General features: G+C 38.0%; 2 protein-coding genes across 2 annotated transcripts; both read right to left on the bottom strand.

Annotated features, from left to right (window-relative positions):
- Positions 1-715: 715 nt before the first annotated feature.
- Positions 716-3,638, bottom strand: LOC6563501 (glutamate receptor 1). The gene is made up of 5 exons (XM_001990279.2): positions 3,133-3,638; positions 2,462-2,636; positions 2,270-2,400; positions 2,049-2,219; positions 716-1,736 (listed from the first exon to the last, which is right to left on the bottom strand). Exons 1-5 carry the CDS (start codon positions 3,636-3,638, stop codon positions 773-775), a joined length of 1,947 nt encoding a protein of 648 aa, XP_001990315.1. The 3' UTR covers positions 716-772.
- Positions 3,639-19,066: 15,428 nt separating this feature from the next.
- LOC6563502 lies at positions 19,067-19,782 on the bottom strand. The gene is made up of 3 exons (XM_001990280.3): positions 19,489-19,782; positions 19,307-19,429; positions 19,067-19,253 (listed from the first exon to the last, which is right to left on the bottom strand). Exons 1-3 carry the CDS (start codon positions 19,752-19,754, stop codon positions 19,118-19,120), a joined length of 525 nt encoding a protein of 174 aa, XP_001990316.2. The 5' UTR covers positions 19,755-19,782; the 3' UTR covers positions 19,067-19,117.
- Positions 19,783-24,352: the final 4,570 nt, after the last annotated feature.

Here is a 24,352-nt window from a genome sequence, read left to right as displayed (position 1 = left end):
AACGTCATTTGAGCTCATTATACCTGACGTCGGCAGTAGACAGCCTTGGATTGTGTCCTTAGGTAATCAGATTGCGGTTGCTTATTACAAAAGTTGTCTTTATGACATACAAATTTAATGGAATGCCTCGAGAATATAAGCTTTGATTTTCTTGAGTAAATATTTTAATTCATAGCATAATAGTATGTACTCTACATTTTACATATACACATATACCATGTTCAACCCTATCCTCAAAATACATCAATTATAATAGATAAAATATAATTATAGCTATTTATGTATACATTTCTATTAACTACAAACTTAAGAATGGTGTTAGTAAGTAACTTAAGAATGGTGTTACATCATATATAGCGAATAAAATATGAAGACTTAAGCCCTCTGCTTTAATTTCATCATTTGATTTAATTGTCTTCATACGATTTTACTAGAAAATAACTTACCAAAGATTTTGTAATAAAATCCGAATGTTTAGTTGCCTCCTCAGCTAATTTTCATAATTAATATGGCACATTATGTTGCCAACTTAAAAGCTTGTCTGCTAATAGAAACTAACTGATATTTTCCGTTGCTCGCTGAAGGGTGGCACTTGATAATTAAGTTTAAATTAAAAGTGCGCTTAACGGTAGAAAACTTTAGTAGTTGACCAGCTGCTGGGCACACTGCGAGTGTTTGCAGTTTAATGGAATTTTTAATTTGTGCTTCAGTTTCCATGCTGACATTATAACACATTTTTTATTACAACAACATTATTAAGAATGCAAAGACATTAAGCAGTTGCTTTCGCCTTGGGTTTAAGGCATCCAAGCAGCAGTTCGAGCAGAAACACTAGCGTGCTAGCCAACATGGCTAGGACCATAAAAAAAAGAGCGGGTGCAAAGTGTGTTAGGTCCACCTCCACCTCGGCATCGTTGACCATCGAACAGTCCAGCTTGGGCACTGTCCAAACCTTGTCATTGTAGCCCATTAGACCCATTTCGTTTAGATAGAGCATGGCATAGTTGAGATGCTCACGCCAGGGCGAGCTCTTAGGCATTACGGCACCAGACAAATAGGGCGGATTGAACATAATCTCTTGTAGCTCACAAAACTCATTCTCGTCCAGCTGCATCTGAAGCAGGCGGTACAAGCGATCGATGGCTGCGTGGAATGCGAACCCGCCTTGTTTAATTCTCTTTGCGCCTTCTTCTATAGATAAAATATTGTTCCGTCGATCTCGACAAATGCGCTGCCTGTATATGTCTTGCACCAGCGGATTGGTGGTTTTGTTAAAAACGTCAAAGTTATAGCTAATTTCCTCCATGCCAATCTCCAGATTGCTCGCGAATAATGCTTGCATATTAACAATGCTCCGCGGCGTATCGGATAACAGGGAACCCACAATGAAAGCACCATAAAACTGCATCAGCATGAAACTAAAGATGCAAGTGACGCTAATCAGAATCCGTGTGGATGGAAGCTGGAATTGATCCGTTGCCGGTCCCTGTTGCAAAAAAGTTTCCAGTATGGTGAACCACACAAAAGAAATCTCGTTTTCCACCGGCTTCTGCTGATGTTGTTGCGGTTGCAATTGCTGCCGTTGCAGGTGCTGCTCTAGACGTACATTCAGCAGCAACATAAATGCACTACCCACCATCAGAGCCATCACGCACCACCACACTTGTGGGCTGAGTGGCTCAAAGAAAATGTTGCGTATGCTGTTGCGGCGCGGATGGCGAAACAAAAAGTGTATGCTGCAAGCAGAGTGGAACAAATATAAAAAGAGGTGTGTCGACAAAATTTGGCAACAAAATCAACATAAGCCCAGGGATAAAAAGTTTGCTCAACTGTTGTTGTAAACTGATAAATGTTTGATTTACAAAAGTTGACGTAATGTGTTTAGTAGTTTTCTTAAAAAATGGGAAAAAAAATTCTAAAAAAAATCTAAAAACGTTTTGCACAAAATTTACCTTGTGGGAACATACAAAAACCTCATATTTTATTTATCGGTGCAATGTAGAAATCGTTCGAGGAAGATTTTTGGGCAAAAATAAAAATATACTTACAGTTGAGTGTGTAGCAAAGGGGTGTACTGTATGTAACTTTGTCTGTCTGGCAGGTATCTAAGAGGACAAACAGTAAAGTGTGCAACGCCACTTGTAATATGACCCATAACTCCCGTCCAGCTGCCATTTGGCAGAAGTTGTCCCCAAGTCGTCTGATAGCGCACATCCAAGCTAAAAGTAACTGTGAATGTGGGCTCAAGCGACTCGCAAATTATGATTACCTCAGGTTATACATTCGAGCCATTAACACAAACAGCTGATATGTTTTGCGCTGCATAGGATCCAGTTGCAGCATATCCCAATTGTTGCTCAGGTAGCTCATAGCATCCATGCCCGTCGGCTTCTCAATCAACTATAGATGGATAGACAAGTCTATAGTTGACCGGATGTGTTACACACGTGCCACAACTTACCGCCGTGCTGCCTATCAGTGTGATGTTACACAGGTTGCTGCGACGTCGCAACCAGCTGTCACTGTAGTTCGCCCAGATCTGATACCCACCGGACAGGCTCCAGCTGCCCTTGGGCTCCACGCACAATGGCGACTGCTTACCCATTTTGTAAACATCATAGAGCAGCCAACTCATACTGTTTGTCAAATATAATACAAATGACGCATTACTATTACGTGGGTATCACTGAGATTTCAAGCATTGTGAAAAATGTTCTATATTCTTACAATATCATTTTTTTAAAAACTTTTTTATATATAAAAAAAAAATATATATATATATATATGTAACGAATGGGATGATAGTGCTGTTGGGTGGCAAGGCTGGTTAACTGGCTAACTGATCTAATAGCAGCATAAGCATGAGTCGTAGAAAATAAGTCGTAGCCGAGTATCTAAAGTTGTAAAGTTGTCAAAATAAGTCGTTGTTTTATAAAGTCAATACTCACAATTCACTGTATATACTTACAATTATAATATTAATTATAAACATGACATAATCAGTCCTACATCAATTTAATATATTTTCATATTTGTATGAAATTATATCAATTAGTATATACAATGATTAATTTTTTAAATTATTCTATATTGTGTGCACTTTCAGAAACATGCCACTCGTGTGCTACTTACTTGTCCGATTGTGGCCATCGCATCGCCACTGTTATATCTGCATCAATGTCTATGTTATAAGCAGACAAATGCTGTCTAATGATGTGCTCATCCGTCCGATTTGCCAGTTTGCTACCCAGCATGAGCCATGCTTGGGTACTGTTGAAATAGCCCTCTTCGGAGGCAGCCCAATAGACAGAACGCTTAATGTGCTCACTCTCAAGGACGTCGACAAGCACGCCAACGCGTGGTGACTCATAGTAAAATAATTTTTGAAAATTTAAACCCTTTTGTGACGTGAAAAACTGCAAGGTATAGTTGGAGAACAATCTATTATAATTTTCAATTTGCCTGGTCCGGTTATGTCCAGGCAGCAGGAGCAGTGCATGCTTCAAGTGTTGGGCGCGAAGAAAGTCCTCGAAGGCGAGTAGCTCATTGGAATTTATGTTTTCAATTTGCGCGCCGCATATAATTCTTGTCGAAATTAGAAAAATCCATAGCATTATTTTCACTTGCAGCTTTATCATTTTATATGGCTCACTTTCAACTTGGCCAACTTATTGTTAGACAGCTCTGAGATTGTTTGTCCAGCTGGTGTGGCTCCTGTCTCCTTTTATAAGGCACTCGAGCCCTGCAATAAATGCTCGCGCATGTATAATAATGATTTATAATTTATGCTTTTTCTGTCAGTTTAGTGCAGTACCATTCTATCCTGTGTCACGCAGCAATTTGCGCAACTGACACGAAAATTGTGCGTTAACTGCAAATGCTAAACGACAGGATAATTTCTTAAGCACAGGAATAATAACCGCAAATATATGTTTGAGCCATTAAGTACATGCTGTATATTGCAAATACTTGAAGTGGATATTCCATTATTCAGCTTGTAATATTAACTCTTACTATATGAGTGAAAGATATGGATGTACGCTTATAAGATCGGTGTATAACATGTGATATGTGATGTAACCACGAATGAATATAAAATATAAGGAATATTTATAACCGTTTCTACGAGTATGAAATACTTTATAACTATTAAACTCGTGAAAATATACAACAACAAAAAATGCAAGCTTTAAGATTTTAAATTTATATTTCAGTCTTAAGGACCAAGCAACTACACACGACGCATTAAACAGGACAAATCTGCCGGCATTAGCGTGACAATATCCAACTGCAGCCAGGAAGCCAGGAGAAGCAACGACAAAAACGCGTGTTAACATGGAAAGAAACGAAGAACCTTCCTGACTTACTAAAAGTCCCAACCAGAGCAAGCGAGTGTGTGTATATGTGTGTGTGTGTTTATGGCAAGACACAAAATATAGCAGGGCAAATTTGGTGAAAGTTGAAAGCAAATCCTAGAGCTTGCAACTTAATTTCATGGCATGCGGCTGCCGCGTTGCATGTAGCAACTTCATTCGGGCAATTTGTTTCACGACAGCTTGCCACGTGCCGCACAGAGTTAGAGGGAGGGCGATAGGCAGTCCACAAAGATGCAGAGGTAGCTGGAAGTCTTTAAGAAGAGCAACGAAACCAAAAAAAAAAAAAAAAAATTGCATTTAATTTGCTGACGTTTTGGTGAAATCGTCTTTGCTCCTATTTCTGCTGGCTGTTGTTTGGGGGCGAGGCTGTGTAGTTGTTTTAGCCGGTAATGACGGAAACATTTGCTGCAAGTCCGCAATGAAAATGCAGAGCAAGAAGTAGTCCTTGCGCGGAAAGCTTCAACATTTTATCGCAGATTTTTGCATGAAATATGCGAGGTGCTTTCGGAGCCATTGCAAGGAAAACACGAATTTTTGCTATGAATGCGAGCACACACCCATAACGAAAAATGGGCAAAATTGACAAAAAGACATGCGAAATAAGCAAAAGCAACGTTTAAATATTTCAGTTTAAATTTTGTTTGAATTGCGCTTATGCCAGCTTTATTTTTTCTTGTCTTTCTGTATTTATCTCAATGTATTTTTTCTTTTGACATTTTGTCACATATGTCAGAAGCAACGTGAACAAATTTGGCAAAACAAAACAAAAAATTGGAAAGTGGGCTGAAAAACTGTTTTCATTTAATTTTTCATATGATAAATATACGATGTCATGCAGTACATTTCATCAGCCCTCCCTTGTCGCTACCTTTGCCGGCGGCACAATTGTGTTTCCGCTGTTTGGCCTGGCACGCGCACATTTTGTTGACTGATTTGGCAACTGACTTGGTAAGCACTGAGCTCTCTGACTGTTCATAAATGTTAATTCCTAGCCGGCAAGCAACGAAATTCTTCTTGCTTGCGGCTTTGTGTGATCATGCGTGAGTCATCTGAGTATTATCCGTGTTCCGACAAGGCTGAATGCAATTTCACAAAATTCCAAATTGGTATTGCTATTCACACTTACTCATTTTATTTTAATTGTTAATATACATTTGGAATTTATTTTAATTGATTTTATTTAATGGCCACGTATCATTTCATATTTAAGCATTTGTACATTTTAGAAATGCCAACATTTTGCTTAACTTTTCAGAGCATTCCAAAATTACAATTAAAATAAAGCACAACAGTTGCCATGCATAAATTCTCAACAATGATTTCCCTAAAACTCAAATTTACCCAAGGCCGCTCAAACAGAATTATTTAGTAATGGAAAATGTTGAAGACCCATTCATAATAACAACATTTTAATGTTGAAAAATAAATTTTAATTAATATCACAATAACGGACATCATTATAATAATATGCTTATTTTTCATATTATTTTGCAATGCTTCCCCTCACAATTATTTTGGCATTTCGAGTGCTAGGATTTTAATTGTATGTGAGCGTGCGAAAAGAAAAACGAAAACAACAATTAAAAGGAAAGGCAAATCCCTTGCAGCTATGAACCTAAAACAAAATGATTTAAAGAGCCTGCAGACTAGAGCTTTCCTTTTCGCCACTGCGAATTATTCCGGGAAAAACTGAAATTGCTTCAATTAAGCATGGAAATATGAAAATCAACAAATGTTGCTAGGTGCAAAACTAAACTTCAAGAAAAAGAAACTAATAAAAGAAAGGGCCCAAGGAAATTTAATTTGAATTTTCGCAGCCGAGATTTTAGGAAAATTTTCATCGTAATCACGTTTTACAATGTGTTAGTTCTGCATTTTCATTATTATTTAATATTCGCGTGAACCTATTTTGCCACTCTACAGCAGCGAAAACAAATTCCCTCGACAGTTGGGCTGCATTAAGTCAACTCATTATGAAATTACTGCTGGAAAAGGAAAAAGGCGATGGGAGAAGCACCAGAAAAATAAGTAGAAAAATCGCGATGTTGATGACGGGCAGCACGACAAGACGGCAAAGAAAACAAATTAAATTTAATCGATTTGTGAAAAGCTGCCAGCCAGCACAGACGGGCTGCAACAAGAAAAACAACGGAAAACTAGAACTTGGCCAAGTCGCATAGTAAATTAATTGAAGTGCTTACAACGAGGTCCAGACATACCAACAACCAACAAGGGGCAAGCAACACCATCAATGGCAATTTGGCGTGACGCTCTAAGCGCATTCTAAACAAATTAAAATTCAATTAAAAAGATGAAATGGCATTTCCAAGCTTAATACGCAGCACCAGATCTTTGCCGCTGTAACACCCACAAATGGCTGACGAATGCATTTATCATATCGTGCTTTCATCCTAGTCAACACTGTGCTCCCGGGCTGAATGACATTTGTTTATTTTATTTTCTAATAGAAATTATTTTTCATTATGATTTTTACTTGGAACAAATATTTATAAAGTATAAAATTAAAATAACTGATTTGTACATTTGAAACATATCTACAAAGCATCCTAATCCTAATTTTAAAAAATAACAATGTTATCCTATATATTGGCTAATATTTAACTTGCATTTACTAATGTTTTTGGCAATGATGGATGGTCATCTTTGTAGCACAGTGCAATGTAAGGGAATTCGCCTAATATTGATAGAGTTTGCAAGCACGCCAATGTTGATGCTGATGCTGACGTTGTTGGTGGTGCCGCCGCTTAAGCTCAGCTAAAAGGCATCGCATTCAATTCATTTAGCGGCAGCACGTTATCGCAGCCGTCAACCATCATCAGAGTCATCTTCGTTTGCCATCCCCGCTTGCAAGTGGCAAAAGCAACAACAGCAAACAAATCTCTCGTTGTTAGGGTGGTGTCATTATGCTTCACGCAACTTGAGACCTGAAGCATCGTTTCCAATTACGGGCGCTGCCTCCAACAGTTTGCCGCTTATGATTTTTGGTCAGACGCTCGGACTCCGGCCTTTGCCATTTTCAAGTCGCTACTTCGCACTGCCCCTGCTGTCCCTGCTTTCCCTGCCACCCATGCTCACTTGCTGCTAGTCATGGTCATTGATGTTGCTCTCATTATGAACAGTGTTGGTCGCTCTTGCTGGCCGCCAATTGCCATTTCGTTTTCTGTCCTTCCAAGCGGTATTAAAATCTGGCAGCTCTTCTCAGCCCATTACAAATTATGCGCCAGTTGCGCTATGATTTTTTTCTGCCTCTTTTACTTGTTTTTGATTATGCCATTTGAAAAGGGTATTTTAATTTTGTCCAACGCACTAAACGATTTTTCGTTGACGCATTTTTGTCGTTTTTATTAATTTTTTGTTCATCATAGTAATCAAACTTATGTTATTTAATTTTCATCTAAGGTTTAATAAATTTCTTAATAAATAAATGTAGTCCATAAAAACTCCACTGATGGAGTACTTAGCCTTTAACACTTTTCATTTTAAAAGGTTTTTTGCGTTCGTTCATTTTAAATTGAGCAAATGACATCAGGATCCTGTTGCTGCTCACTGCAATTCTATCTGGTGAGACTAAATGTCCTTTATATCAAAGGTTGTTTTGTGGATGACTGAGTTTCAGATGTCCAAAGTTGAAGTTTATTCGGTGTCGAAGCGTGAAATTGTCTGAAGTTTGTAGGATTGCCTTCAGTTGCAGACTGCGAACTTTAATTGGAGGGTACAGCAAATATTTTTAATAGATATTATTTTCTCACTACTTATTTAATTTGCTAGATATTTCAGTGCTCGGCACACAAAATGGCAGCGCTGAATGCCCTTTTGCTGCCACTTGCCATACTTAAATTGCCACTTGCTGAGTTGGGAACTTGAAGCATTGATCCGACAATCATCTTTGTCCAATTAAAGTTCCTGCGCTACAGCACTTGAGGCAATTAAAGGACAGGACAATCGTCGTGCTGGCATGCCGTGGCGCCTCTATATCTCGCCACAACCAATAATAAGGCAGCTTAATTTAAAATGTAGCCCTTTTTGCTGGAGGCGGTGACCGCAACGCCTTCTCTTGCCCCGACCTGTCCCTGGCACAGCTATTCATTGATGAAAAAATATTTTCTTTCCGGCGTCGACAACGATGCTGACGACAGCAAGGCAAATAATTTTTACAAATTATACGCTCACATGCCAACTGCGCAGGCAACACAAATAATAGAAATCTGCGAAGAGTGGATGACTTGCAGATACCCCGTTTACATATATAAAATATTCTATGCAATGTGTGACGTGCTATTCTTCAACTAATTGTTAAAAATAAATGTATGTTTATTATAGGAATATTCGAAAGATATATTTTTCTTAAATTTGACACGTACGAGTATATACAAAATAATTCTACTTTTCATTGATTTTAGTTTTATTATAATATAATCAGAAAATGTTTCTTAATTCTCAAATACTTTGGATATTTTTGTGATATGTTATGAGCCTTATCGCTGCCAAGAAAAGTACACAGAGTCCACAATATGCCACCCTTAATAACTGTAGCATATTAGCGTGGTATAGAAGCGCAAGAGTATATTGAAACGCAGAGAAAATCGAAGTAAACTTGTGGAAAATCAAGAAAGTGACTATAGAGAATCAAGCTAGATTCGATGAGGAAAACCAATAACAACTCAGCCCGTTAAGAAGGTGGCCAGTTCGAGTTGGTTGGTCAGAGGATATACGATGATGGTGTTCTTGTTGTTGCACGAACAGTACCAATAATAAGTTCAAACAATGGCGGTCATAGCAGCTAGCAGCTAGCAGTGCTGGGCATGTCGGGCATGTTTGTTTAATTTTTTGCTACCGCTGCGCCTTCATTTGCTTTTGTTGTTTTTGTTGCTGCTCAACTGGCGCTGCAATTGTTTCAATCGGCCGCCAACTGTTCGTTTCCGCTTTTGTTTTTGCAGTCAGCTTTTCTTCTACTTGGCCAACAAACAGGCTTCAAATTGAACGGAAGCCTGGCACGAGTTATGCTCCAGCCATGCCCAACCAACTAGCCCCTTTCAGGGCCCTGCCCACTTGCAATCTCCGGCCTCGTCGGAGGCATTGTTCCATGTCCATGGCTCAGGCCCGTTTCAGCATCTTTTGTTGTTCGGGGGCAGCCGCCCTTTTGTCGCTGCGCTTCCGTTTTACGCTTTACTTTTTTGCTCTTCTTTCTTTCTATTTTTTTTTCTTTCTTTCACCGGTCCCGGGGCCGGACCTCATAGTTGTGCCCAATTTTTCCTGTGCTGTGCCGTTTGATTTGCGCTGATTTTTTTCTCGCTCTCGGTGTAAGTGTCCTTTAAAGGTTTCTGTTGTTGTTGTTGTTTTTTTTCTATCTTTTTTCATCAATTTGATTTTGTTAGTTTCCATTTCATTGAATTCTCACATATCCGCATCCTCAATTCAGCCATCCACCCATGTAGCTAGTCAGCTAGTTGCTCAAATTGTGCCATTAGGCGGCGTTGTCCTTCTTACCCATTTTGTAACGCCCCAACATTATCCTGGCCGGCAACAAAAGGATTTCCACCCTTTGGTCTGCAGCACCCCGCGGCCATAAAATAAGCAATTTGCATAGTTTAGTTAGTTGGACGCATCCGGCAACAGCGACACTTAGATATACTTATACACATGCATATTTACATATATATGTAAAAGTGTGTGTGTGTATCTGTGTGTGCTCATAATTGATGACTGTTGACAACAGCCACAACCACAACAACAACAAAAGAAATAGGCAGCAAACACTGTCGAATTTTAAATGATGTTCTCTTCCTTTTTTGTGAGTGTGTGTGTGTCTGTGTGTGTGTTGTATGCCAATTTTGTTTTGCATATTTACTGCATATCATTCAATACGACGGACATTGTAAAATTTTCAATTGATTGGAGTTGACATAGAGGGGATTTGGGATGAGCGGTGGGTATGCGATTTAAAATGTAATGCGTTAAAGCTAAACAAACAAGTTTAATTTGAAACTCCTTACTATTTACATAAAATAGTATAAAATAAATAAAAATGAAATATATAAATACTGCTAATGGAATGTTGAAGATGTGAAACTGTGATCAATCTCTTATGATAAATTGTTTGCCACTGCAGCTCTCCCACAATTTTCTCTGTTTACATGCAGTTGATTATCAAATTATTTTTCAATGTATATTTGAAACATTTTCAATTCCCTTGCGTGTGTTTTTTGAGTGCAGAGTTAAGAGAAGTACTTGAGAACTATTTGGGCGTGAACTGTGGCAGTGGCTCACCTCGCTGAGGTCGTTGCGAGCACACTGCCAACTATTTTCATAATCATTTAACAGTGTTTTTTATTTTTGTGGAGGAGAGGAGCAGGTGTGGTCGGTTCGAGCACTCGTCCACTCAATGGCCACTAAGTTCATCGAAGAATGTTCGAAGCGGCATAGCACTCGAAATGTGACGACCTCGATGCTCAAGGCTAGCAAGAAATTTGCCCATTTGACCAGAGGGGCAAGGTGCCCAGAGAAAACCGCACACTTCGCTCAACAAGGTGACTACTGCCACCTGGCTCTAATGGGAGCTGGCTGGTGGGTGGTGGCTAGTGGTCGCCGTCACTGCCCCTTAAGATGCAGCCGACCAAGAATTTAGGAAACGACGAACTGTGCCACGCCCCATGCTCCGCGTCCTTTGCAAAATTCAATGCTTGAAATTCAGCAAGTTGAGAAGAGTAAAGTTTTCAAAGCACTCGAGACAATTTTGCAACTTTCTTTTGGAAGTCGACAAGTGTCCAATCACAGGCGGAGGTTGAGTATAGGTTTATCGTACTAACGACCTCGGCTGACGAGTGGCCGCTTATTGATTTTCCAATATGGCAGCTGCATAATTGGCAGCGCGCGTTGTTCAAAATCAATGAAGCGCATTAAACTACACCTGAAAAAAACGTAGATATTTTCAGACATTATCATTTGACGCTAACTGGCGATAAGCGAGCAGACGGGGATGTGACTCGATAATGGTCTACGTTACTAGTCGAATCGAAGAAATGAAGCTGCACTTATCGCAGACACTTTTGACAAGTGGCAGGTAGTTGGGTAGCTGGGTGGCACATAGTTGAAAGCTGCTTAAATGTACGAGCATTAAGGCCGCGTCACACACTTACCCGCCAACCCCGCATGCGCTGCAATTTAAAATGTCTTTTATTTTCGGGAGCAAATTTTTATTCCACAGCGGCTCCAGCGCCTCGGCCAACTACGTCTCCGGCTCGTGCTCTTTTCTCTTTTACTTTTCCATTTTTTTTATTACAACAAATTGGATTTCCAAAAAAAACGCTCACCTTTCATTTCAGGCGGATTAATGGTGTCGAGGCGAGCAGCGCACAATAAAAACACCGGGCGAACTTCAGGGACGGGGGATGCGAACATCTGACAGCGGGTGGTTCTGGCAAGTGCCCTTTTTATGGCAGCAGTGTCTGGTTGGGATTTGGGAAACACGCTTTGGTTGAGCTGCCAGTTTGGACACTTGTAATACAATGAATAAATTAAGTGGTTAAGTAATTGAAATGCGATTAAGTGCACATATATTGCCATAGGTACTTACATATTTTTCCGAGTCTTATGGGACAATCAATTAGTTTGAATTTGCATGTGTTTTTTGAAGGAATAGGAGCACTTAAAATGAGGTATTTGCATACCCAATGAGTGATTTAAGTTTGATTGTGAGTACATCATTAAAAAATTAACTTTTTGAACGATACATGCAAAAAGTGGGCAAAACGGTCGAAGGAATAAATAATTTCTGTCTAAATGCAATACTGAAGGTAAGAATACATAAAATACTTAACGATAAATTTAACACTCGTTAGTTTCTATTTCTGGAGAAAATTCATTACATGCAATGCATTTGGATTATTAATGACAAGAGCCAAATGAGTTTAATAATATATATCATATCAATCTCTAACTTCACAAGCCATATGCCAGATGAGTTAAGGTAACCAAATGACACATTTTCTGTTATTAAAGTCAGCTTACTGAATGGACGCTCGAGTTAGTTCTCAATGCATTTAATGGTTGCCACTACATAAAGCCAAACAAAAGAAACGTTGTCAAATCGCAGTCGGCCAAGTGCACAAAAGAGAGAGAATATAGAGAACACAGAGCTGTATTTCATTCCATTCATTTCTTCAAATTCAATAACATAATTGTTGCCATTTATGCTGGCTGCATTATTTACTCGCATTACATTCTAGACACATATCTGATTTCCTTAGGCGGCGCAGGGTATGCCAGCAAAAGAAGTGTTCTCGCTGTGAAGCCATACAATGGACAACATTTTATGGTTTTTTTTTTTGTTTGTATCAGTGCAATCCATGCTAATGGCAAGGCATACTGCACACCAGTCACGCCCACAGAAGACCACGAAACCCAGTCATTGTTGTCAGCATTATTTGCATATTCTGTGTAAAATTTACTTCCTTTCATTTATTTTAATGCAAACTCAAAAGTACAGACTAGGGCTCTCTTGCAAGTATAAAATTCAGAAAAAAGAGCTACCAAAAAAATGTCAGAGAGCAAGAAATATTATATATTTTACTGATTTTTTAATACACTAGCTACACTAGCACGGAATTCATATACTCCCTACGTAGATGCTTGATCTGAGATGGTGTGATCTGTACTTTTAAGCAAGATAGAGGCGTCTTAATGATACAAGTATTTCTTAAAACAATATCTTCATGAGAAATCAATTGACTATAATGTATTGAAAATTATATATTTGTTAATAGTTTGGAAAATTAGCATCCTTTTTTTGTGAGGGAAATGGTAAAATTATGACAGGCATGCAAATAGCAGAATCTATGCCAATATCCTGAATTGTGTCTTTGCTTACAAGCAAGTTTACTTTTTATTGTGTGAGTGTGCTTAGAAGATATGACTTAGGAAAAGGCAGTTAACACTCGTAACACCCTCATTCCCACTCGCCTTTTAGGCCACTTCTTTCCTTTGTGCATTCGCCTTTCGTCTGATTTCATTCCTTTCTTTTTTTTCACTCCCAGCCAACATAAAGTTGGATTCTTATAAAGTTTAGTGAAATAGAAAAACGCCAAGGCATTCAGCCGATGTGCATAAATAAGCCACACAAAAAACCGAATTTGCCAATAACACCAAGTTGCGCAAAAGACCTGAAAAGGAAACCCGACATTGAAACCGATTCAGCTGCTTACATTTTTTTCTTTTCCGTATTTTTGTTTGTATTTTTGTTTTTGCCGCTCTATAATCAGAGCATTAAAATAAACGTTTGCATCAACTTCAGACAGATATTCGCTGTATAAGTGTAACCACAATCGCCCAATCCTTGACAGGACATCCGCGGGCCTCAGCCCGAGCCAATTGGCAACATCAAAGTCTGGCCCCGTAAATTTACGTTGCGCCTTTTGTTTTCTTTGTATATTCAGTTTTATGTTACAGGTGATTGCATTTGGTTTTCGTTTTCGTTCTCCGGCTCCTTTGTTCTCGCTTTGGCTGTTTGTTTAGGAAATAACATTTCGACTTGTAGGCAAAAAAAGGATTGCCAACTGCGGAGGGGTAGGGCTGCTGAGTTGAATTTTTTAAGTAAATATTTATTAAAAATATAACGGCTAATGGGTTGACGGAGTCCGCATTTGGAGCAATCGATAATAAAATGACCATGAAGTATATTTCTGTTTTAGCAATGGTTGTGAGAAGTTGGCAGAAAACTCATTATAAATGACTAATAATTTTGCTAAAAGCAAAATATGAATTCACAGTGGGTTTGAATTTATAAATATGTACAAGAAAAGTGTAAGCTTTTTAATCGTACTGGCATAACATGGTTTCATTAATTTTATTTATATAATATGCCTAAAAAAAATATTTCGTTTTCGATTTTTTCTTAATTTAATCTACTCCATTATTGTAAAAGGATATTTGATTAGAAATATCTCAACATCACAAGTTATCTGAGCATAGAGAAGAAATTTGGATTGTGATCATTAAATAGATTGAGGATGGCCACAACTTTGATTATAGCTTTAAGTGAAAATGTATCAGCAAAACGAAAACTGACCAAAATCAAAAAGCTTTGACAAAGCGTAGCCAATTTATTTAATACCTTTGCTCGTTAAATTTACCTCGACCGTCTTTAGAATTATTCGACCATCGTACATAAATATACCAAAATGGAGTATAAAAACTATTTACTCAGATCAAATAGAAACGCAAAGATTAAGGTGCAGCCGATCGATAAATTGGAAAATACAACGTGTTTATTTATATCACTGTGCTGCAAGCTATTAAGTATACGCTCAGCTTAAAGCGTGGGCAAAAGTTGACTTGATTGATGCGAAGACCTTTGCCAAATGTCAATCCAACATAATTGCAAAATGAAAAAAAAAATCACAGAGACTGGGAAAATAAGTCCAGAATCGATGCTATGTCAACTGTCACATTACCCACACGCCAAATGTCAATACAGTAGCAGCTTAGAGTCACACAGCAGCTGCAATTTTCCATTTGATGGTTGCAACAAGAAATGTCAAACAGAATAAAAGCATTTTATTTAGGTATGCCGAGAATTTCATACCTTGGTATACTGGTCAAAGATGTCTTAAACTAAATGACTATTTCAATGCATTTTCTTAAGTGGACAGCTGGCATTGACTATATTGCCTCGATTGTACCTTATATTGAAGTATATCTTTAAGAGTTGCAGATCTCTCCTTCTATGTGTGATACATTTTATGTGAAAATAGCAGATGCCAGCCGTTAACAGCAGCGTTAACTCAATATACACAACGTAGGTTTATGAGCTTTTTTGTAGATAAATAAAAATACCTGACCGATTCGTAAAGTCTGCAACCTCAAAATGAACGCCCGCAAGTAAATGCTGTTGACTGCAGCCCCAAGGCGATCCGCTCAGGATGTGTTTGCGAAGAGTCAGTAGCCAAAGTAGCAGCCAAAAATATGTAAAACAAAAATATATATATAATAGTGCCTCTCTCTGTGTATGTGCATGTCTATGTGCCAAACAAGTCCAATAAAGTAAGATGAACACATCAGCTGCAGTTGCAGCTGCAAGTTCAGTCGTTAAATGGACAGCCCCTTATAGTACAATCCCACCCACCACTCTCCCACCTCCATTACTCCAGCAAATGACCAGTTGTTGCTGCTCACCTGCATCAGTTTATGACCTACACCAAGAGAGTTCAACTCGACGTATACTGAGTGTGTGTGCTCTGTTGTTTGTGGCTGCTGGAGCGGATGTCGCAGCTCGAGTCCCATATATTGAGGCACGGGTACTTTCGAGACTCTCGCATGATAGGGGAAATTGAGAGAAATTGAATTCCCTGTATTTTATGAAACAATCCGAAATATTGGGATATTGTCGTGAGTTGGGGTATAGAAATATTGTCAAATTTCGATTTTGTGGTAGTTGCTTATAAATAGTGTATAAATCAGTCTAATCAAAATAACAATTTAAATTACTTATAATAATAATATTTTAGTTTTACTTTTCACGTAAAAAATGATTTTCAATCTCATAAGTTAATCTAAAACAGATCTGGAGTTATATTTTGGTTTAAAAAATATTATAGTCAAGCTCTCCGAATTCGTATAAATTTGGTAAAAAAGGATTATAAATTGCTTACACTCAATATATATATTTGAAAATTGACCATAAAATCAAAGAGATATGGATTTCGATTTGTGTATGCAAATAGAAATAATATTAATACATTTTAATCTTCCTGTTGCAGACTTAAAACTTTCGATTTACTATTTTAAATAGAGAAACCGGACAGTTTATTGAATTATTGAAGAAAATTAAGGAGTGCTTCAGAACACCAATAATATAATAATTATTCCTACTTGGAATGTAAATGTATGTGCATTCATTTACAATTTATACATGCTTCTCTTGATTATACGCATGTATATATTAGACAAAGTTAATTTGTTCAGCCATCAACTTTACAATATTCGAAATCAAGATCCCTTTATTTTGCTTTTTTGTTGTTGTCCAAAAGCCGTGTGCATTTGCCTCAATTTAAAAAAAATAAAACACTCTTTAGCAAGTTGCTCATTTTCAATTCATACTGCGCACGTGCGACTTTTAGTTCGAATCTGAGAGGAAACAAAATAAAAACGAACCATTTCGAAAACGCCGGCCAAATGGCGCTTTATCAATTCGTTAATTCGGCTGGAGAGAATGTGTGAGAGAGAAGGGAGCAGAGAGCATCTTTGGTTCTCTCGTAAAGTCCGCGTTTTGCCATTTAACGAGACCTTAAACAAATGTAGCTCATCACTGCTGGCTGCTGGCTGCTGGCTGCTGAGAAGAAAAGCCCAAAAAGTCAGCCAAGGGGCATATCATCCTCAGCGATGATACATATGATGTTCTTGCGAGTGTGTGGAAATTAAAGTTGGTAAGTATAACACAAACCGGGCAGCACCATCAGCAGCAGTAGCAGCAACAGCAACAGCGCCTGCTAACTTGGCCATATGCCCATATTCCTTGAGTGTAGATACACACACACACACACATATGCTAAGCAAAATACCTGCCGCAGAGGTTGCGAGTAAGGCACGTGCAGATGTGCAACGCCAAAAGTATGCAACGTTTAGTATTCGCGGCATATTGAGGCTTCACGTTGGAGTCGCGTACCTTCTGAAACTTCAATGCACCTACTTCAACTGCCACTGCTCGAACTCTGACAATCTAAGCAGTTTACTATGTCAATATGTTGCGCAGCTCTTCAAACTCAAACTCAAACCAACAGCAGCAGCGTGAATTGTGCCAGTTTCTCCCGACTGAAATCCCCAATCCACAACCTGCCGCATCCATAACTTATGCATGCAAATTTTCTCTTTTCTCGTTGTTGACTTCGAAAAGGTAAAAGACAAAAGCGACAAAAAAAAAAAATTAAATAGAGAATACAAAAAAATAGAAAATCAAGAAAGAGAAGTGCAGTTGAAATTTGTGCAAAATGCGGTTATTGCAGCGATTATTTTAATGGCTCTTCTCAGTTACAGACATAGTTGAGACTTTGTGTACTTATGAATAGCAACCTTTTCATTTTGCATTGCAGAACTAGCTAACACCAAGCAAGTTGAGTAAAAAGTTTTTTTTTTACTTTCGGAACTCTTATGGAAAATATTTAGATAACTTGCATAATATCGTCCTAAAGTTATAAATGTTATATTTCAATATCGTAGGCACTTAAACTACAATATTGTTCACTCGAGTAATCATCACATCAGCGATATTTCAATCTTAACTATCATATAAAAAATAGTTATTCAATTAACTGTAATGGACAATTGAACTCAAAATTTTTAAATAACATTATATTTAATATAAACAAAAATTTATGAAAAAATATGCCTAACTGAGTGAACACAAGCCTAATAAGGCCACGGGGAAAATCAATTGTTATCAATTATTTATGTCAACCTCTACGCAATTATTCGAGTGAAAGCTTATTTGCAACAAATAAATAAATAATTTACTCCACTGTCACAAACCAAAAATTATTTCCACAAAATTAAGCAGCGCGCGTATTGCGTACTTTTGGCGTTTATTCAGAATGCTAAATATTAGTACACACCCCGCAGACCGCAAATGTGACATCCAACTTCATAACTCACACAAAGTTCACAAGCAATTTTCTTGAATATTTTCCGTTTTCTTTGCTTTTCATTCATATTTTCTTTTTTAATTTACGCTAAATTTTGCAACGACATTTGAGGCGACACAACAATCGCGCACAGCTGCAGTTATTGAAGCCACGCCCACGCGCCCATTACCCTACCCATTGGGAAGGAGAGAAATGGAACAGAGAGACTTCAGGCTGCTTATATTTTATTTTTTTTGCCAAAATTGCATTTATGAATTATTCAGTGAAGTGAAAAATTCTCGTTCCCTCTGCCATATTTTATTTTTTACTTTTTATTTTATTTTGAGTAGTATTTTTTAAGAAAATAAAACTTGCAAAATATTCAAGATGGAAATTATTTTTACTTTTATATGTAGCAACTTCCGTTGCGGGTGGCTGTCCAACATGTTTTGTAATGTGTGGCGGTTATCAGCATTTTGGGTTAATATTTAATGTAAATGACAGGCGCGTCGGCCACCGTTGCGGTTGCCTTGATGATGCCCAGAAAAACCAGCCACAATTCCTCAACACCTCCCACCGCCGGACACCGAGACAGAGTGGCTTGCCATGCAAATGTGTTTGCCCGGAAACGGAAACTATTTATGCAGATCGAATATGCAGCGAACACTTGTACTTGCCTTAAACAATTTATGCTGCTGTTTTTGTCCACTCTGGGTACTTTGCAAAATGCAATCGAAAAGCTAACCAAAGTGACGACATTATACAAATTATAATTGTAAAAATATGCAACATTTTGCTGAGCATACAATAACTTTGCCACATTTGTCGCATATTAATGGCACTGAAACTGAATATGCAATTCGCTTGATCCTTAAGTAAGGGGTTAAGATATAAATAAAAGTTAAAAAAATGCTTGCAAATCTAAAATCGCCACATGCTAACAATTAGTAATACTGTAAAAATAATTGTCAAGTCTCAGCATTTGAAAAATATCATAATTGTGGTGTGCATTTCAATAATTAATTCTGTAATGTAATGGAATTATTTGTTCCAATTTATTTATACTCATGTTTAAATTTATACAATGTAGTTTATAATTATAATTTATGCTTATGAGAAATTCTTCGACATGATGTATTGAAAGCGTGTCTGTTCCTTAGGTGTCAGCCTATAGAAATTACGGCTAGTATCGACCAATTCCTTTTCGTTGTGATAGGGTGGCCATAATGTCGTAAAACCCACAATGCTGAAAGACATTGAATACACGAATAAAATTCCAAATGGCTTTATTTGACTTACCGCACAAAATAGGTAGCCTCCCGTGCCGTAGCTTGATTATCGATTATTTTTTGAATTTCACGGACAAACTGTTGGTCGTAATTCTTGCTTGAGTGGAAATAACGTTCTTTGCAGACCATCTGGCTGTAAAATTATTAACTTAGAGCACAAAGTAAAGTTAAGTTCACAGCTGCACTACTCACAATGGTACTTTGAAATTGGTATAACTCGGATATCGGCTCAAAACTTGTGAAGTTTCAGGCTCATATTTTTTCGGAATTAGTTCGAAATCATCGAACTTCCCTACATAGTCCGCATCCAAAAAATGGCGCTTACTAAAACTGGTATATCGGGGTCGGCTATCAGTTGGTTGGATTTCCAATTTTGAAGATTCCGTGTGCCGCTGCACTTCAGATGTCTTTCGAACAGATAACTTTCGAAATTGAGATTGCCGAATAGTTTCCCGCATGGTCAATGAGAGAATATTTAATATTTTCTTGTTACAACTAAAACAAAAATGAAAATGTAATAACAGGTTGTTAGCACAACAAAATCACCATGGAACTAATATAAATGAGGCTATCTAATAAGCTTACTAAGTTGTTTTGTATACTTGTATTATATCCATTTGAGTAGACTTAAAAACTTTGAAACGTTTAGGTATAAGCTTCAGTTATAAATACCGTCGGGAGTCGTTTGCCTGCGGTTACTCTAAATATTTCATGAATCTTAAGTAGCCGAGTAACGGTTCACATTAATATATGCGAATCATTCTTCCATCTGATGGTAAAATCAATAAACTACAGTCACCCATAATGAAATTATCAACTATGTATCATACAGAAGCATTCACACAGACACACACACACTTCCACATGAACTCGCGGGTTAATGCTCACGGCCGCGAACTCCGTTTCACATCACGCAGTTTGCAGGCTCGACATTCTACGTAAAAATATGCAAAATATTTTTACCCAAAAACCTTTCAAAAGATTGCTGGAGAAAAGGCTCTTAATATATGTGAGTGAATTTGGTTTGTTTGTAAGTGTGTGTGAGTGTGTATATGCAGACATGGCGTGTGTGTAATTTTATTAAGCTGCCAAAAATTTGCCGCTCGTGTGTGTGTGTGCGTACGCCCAATAGTCGTGACTTGGCCCCAAAAACAAGAGTTAGCTAATGCATAATCGTTAAGAAACCATTGAAATTTATTAATTAAATTGGATAGCTAACATCTGCTGTTGTGTAAAAGAGCAATTTTAAGGGTTCACTCAAATATTTAAATAAAGCTAAAAATTACCAACTATTTTTTCATTTAAGATATATATATATAATTTCTAACATTAGTTAGTACGAAATTTAAGATATTAGCCATGGACTGAGCTGATGGTAAAAACTGTGTGTCCTTAAGTATAGCATTATATCATAATTTAATTTTGGCACCCAATTTCAAGTTCTCTATATTTCCTATTTGACTTTAGTAGAAGAAGGACGCGCCCTCCCCCAGGACCGACCCCTGCTGCTAAGCGCAACTGAATTTATGGTTTTAATCTTTTGGCTTCACATTTTTTGCCTGCCAACCAGAGAGAAATGCCTGCAACAGAGCTCTCTCTATCTGAGCCAATGCCAAATACGAGAGTAACCCGGCCTACGACATGAGCCAGGCGCAAACTGTGAAGATTTTATGGCTCAAGGACTTGGGGCTAGCACACTTCAAGGATATGACCGCCTGGCTGCAACGCTGCGTGGATTTGGATTTGAGTTTTCATTATAAATGAGCAGCGATGAGCCCTGCGACCGGAATGGGGGCGTTAACCGAGGGGCGTACCCAGTCCAAAAGAATTCACTAGTCAAAAAAAAATAAAATAAATATTGCGTAAAAAATACAAAAGTCAAGTGAGCTACCAGCAAATAAATCAAATTAAATGAAATGAAATAGTTGAGGATTTCGACTGCTGACAATGGAATCCCACTGCCATATTTGAGCCGCCAGTCCACATGGCCCAGTCCAAGTCCAAGTCCAAGCCTTCACAATGAATAACAAATAAAACAGTTGGCTCGCAGTCTGAGCAGAAGTCCTGCCCCGACGACAGCTGAAAATGAAAGCAACATCAGCAACAACAAATATAGCAACAAACATCTCAAAAGCCGTCCCCAGACATTGTTGTCATCTTGTCTATTTATTCCTGCCGACCCAAACGCACGCATCTCCACGCAGGTCATGCAGTATGTGCTTGCCAAATCAGGCGTAAAGCGTCCGAGAATCAATGTCCTTGGCTGCCGTACGCATGCCAACTGGGTAAAAGGATAACAGTGACTGCTTCCTCAGCAATTTGAGCACACGACGCCACAATTTACCGCTGCTCCAATGGGGTCAATTCATGCGGCACCAGCTGAGTGTATTAAACACATCTGAATAACTATTAAAAGGATGTCCCCAGACATATGAAAAACCTTGGCAAGGCCATCAGCACAGTTATTACTTGTTAATATTCCTGTTTACATGCCCGAAGCGCCCAAGGGTTCCCAGAATTATTTCAAGTAACAATTGTAATTAAAGCAATTTTCGCGGCAAAAATTGAAACAGAATTCCTTTTAAGTTTAGAGATCATATTTACTATATTTAATTTAATTCTTGAATGGATTTCAAACTTCAATAAATTAGAAGAATAGAAGATGCATCTATTTTTTTTAGCGAGACTAATTTTGTCCAAGGTTAATCATCTGGATTACTTTTTTAGGTACCACACCAAATGCAAAAGGTATTTGTTATTTATGTTAGCTTTGAAATTAATTAAGGATACATAAATATTTATATTTATTATGTTCATATGCATTAGATACTTTGGACAGACAATTGCAATAAATAATATCAGGGATTGGCATAAATATTAACTGGGGCAGTAGAACAGAGGACGTAACCGTAGAGCAAGGGATTCATTATTAGACACGTGCACACTTACGGGTGGCGCTTATGTGTAACCCAGTGGCAATCGACCAGCACTTCATATCCTGTCGCTACACAAACACAAAGCGACGTATCCTGACACAGATAGTTGCTGTTTTCCCCTCTCATGCAAAAAAAAAAAAAAAAACGAAATGGAAAAGAAAAAGCAATACTCAAAATACGCTGGCGAATATTAAACAAAATGGCAATTTCATGTTACTGTAACTGTTTGGCTGAGGATAAATTTTGGCAGAGACGATTTTAATGGCAAACGAGACCGCAACTGCCCATCAAGAGGACATGCCGCAAGGACTTGCCAAAGCACTGCCTTGTGACTACCAAAATCAAATCAAATTGCACACTCAAGTTGCAGTTGCAAACGATTCACCATCGCGAGAAATCAAAATCGTGTACCAAAAAAAAAAAAAAACGAAGGAAAGAAAATAAGCAGAAATATACGGGTAGATGCAGGTGCCGCCAGGCAAAAACAACAACAATAGTAAAATACGGCGAACGACGAAAAATACGGAAATAAAATCAAGCAAATTGAATGCGATGAGTTGAACATGGGAATACGTGCCAACAGCCATAACAGCAACAATAACAACGATAACAGCAATAACAAAACCAAAAGATGGCTATAAAAAACACTCGAGATCAACGGTAATTGCTGCTGACAAATCCACAGTTGCTAGCCAATACACAGACAACAGATACTCAGATACAAATACAGAGATACAAATACAGACACGCACTGCCATAACAAACCGAAATGTCAAGACTGACGACAGCAACGATTTCCGATTTCCCCCTCCATAACAGGATAAAGCAAAAAAAAAAAAAAACAAAAAAAAACAAATTTAGCCGGACAGTTCGCAATTGTCGGGGTCTGTCGCATCCGCGTGCTCATTCGGAATCTATTTGCGGCTCCTCCTGCCGACAGTCGATTTCCCGCAGCTTGTTGTTCCATTTTAGGCGCTTCAGCTGCCACTCACGACTGTCTATTGCCATACATACATCAGAATCAGCATTAGCGGAAGGGAGCATACAAGCTGGAAATTCTTTGGCCTTTTTGAGGCTATCCAGTTTCGGTTTTTCGGTTTTTAACTATGCATCGTATCGTATTGCTGTGTTCTTCCATTTGCACAATTTTTGGGCACTTTGTTAATGTCATGTTTTTCGCTTGCGGTCTAATTTGTTTACCTTTCCAATTGCAATAGTCGAGCATTTCAATTACACTAGCCAACAGAGTAAGTGAAACACTAACCTCAAATGTGGTTCAATGCTGTAACCAAATGAACTGTTATATATAACATATAGAGAGCAATAAAATACATATTATAGTTTCCTCTTAAATAATTTATGTAGTTCAACACTTAGTTAGTTATAATAATAATATTTATATATGTCTCATTTACATCATCCAACTTGCATAGATTGGTTACAAATTTCGCGAATTCCGCTTTAGTTAAGGAAGCAAAAACTATCTAACGTTTATTGACTTTTGTTAATGTTTAAATCGATTCGATGTTTATGCAATTTGCCAATATTTCCATAAATTCAGAAAAAAATTTACTTTAATTTGTATTTTAATCGATTCGAAACTTATACTATTATTTTGAAATCTTTCAAAAGATAACTTTTTCCATTAAATTCGCCTCCCGGCCAGTTTTAATAAATATATTTTTGCTGAATATTTTCTAAACGACTTTCATAACTGCTTTGAACTTGCCAAGTAATGGATCTATACTTTCTTCTAGAATTAAAACAATTTGTTTTTATTTGCAGTTTTGTGGAATTGTGTTACTCAGTGCCCATAGTTGGGTTGGCCGTAAATACACAAAACGTGCGTGGAAGTGGGCAATAGATAACTCGCATCAGATGTGGTTCTTGGTGGCTGAAATTGCCGACTGTATAATGGGAGACACTGCGGTTATTTATGGTTTAAAGAGTTGGCCTTCTAAGTGTTGGCCGGGCGCATAGTTCACACGGTTCACAGTTCGCCGTTCAACGACATAAACATGTCCAGCGTCAGATGAGACGTGATTTCTGGCAGACGTGCAGCCAAATAGATCCAAAGCCAACAAATGCCCGACCAAACAGACGTGACAGAACCCAGCAAC

The sequence above is a fragment of the Drosophila grimshawi genome, unplaced genomic scaffold (assembly GCF_018153295.1).
Source record: "Drosophila grimshawi isolate 15287-2541.00 unplaced genomic scaffold, ASM1815329v1 contig_311, whole genome shotgun sequence".
Lineage (NCBI taxonomy): Eukaryota > Metazoa > Arthropoda > Insecta > Diptera > Drosophilidae > Drosophila > Drosophila grimshawi.
This window is presented reverse-complemented; position numbering and strand designations above follow the sequence as displayed.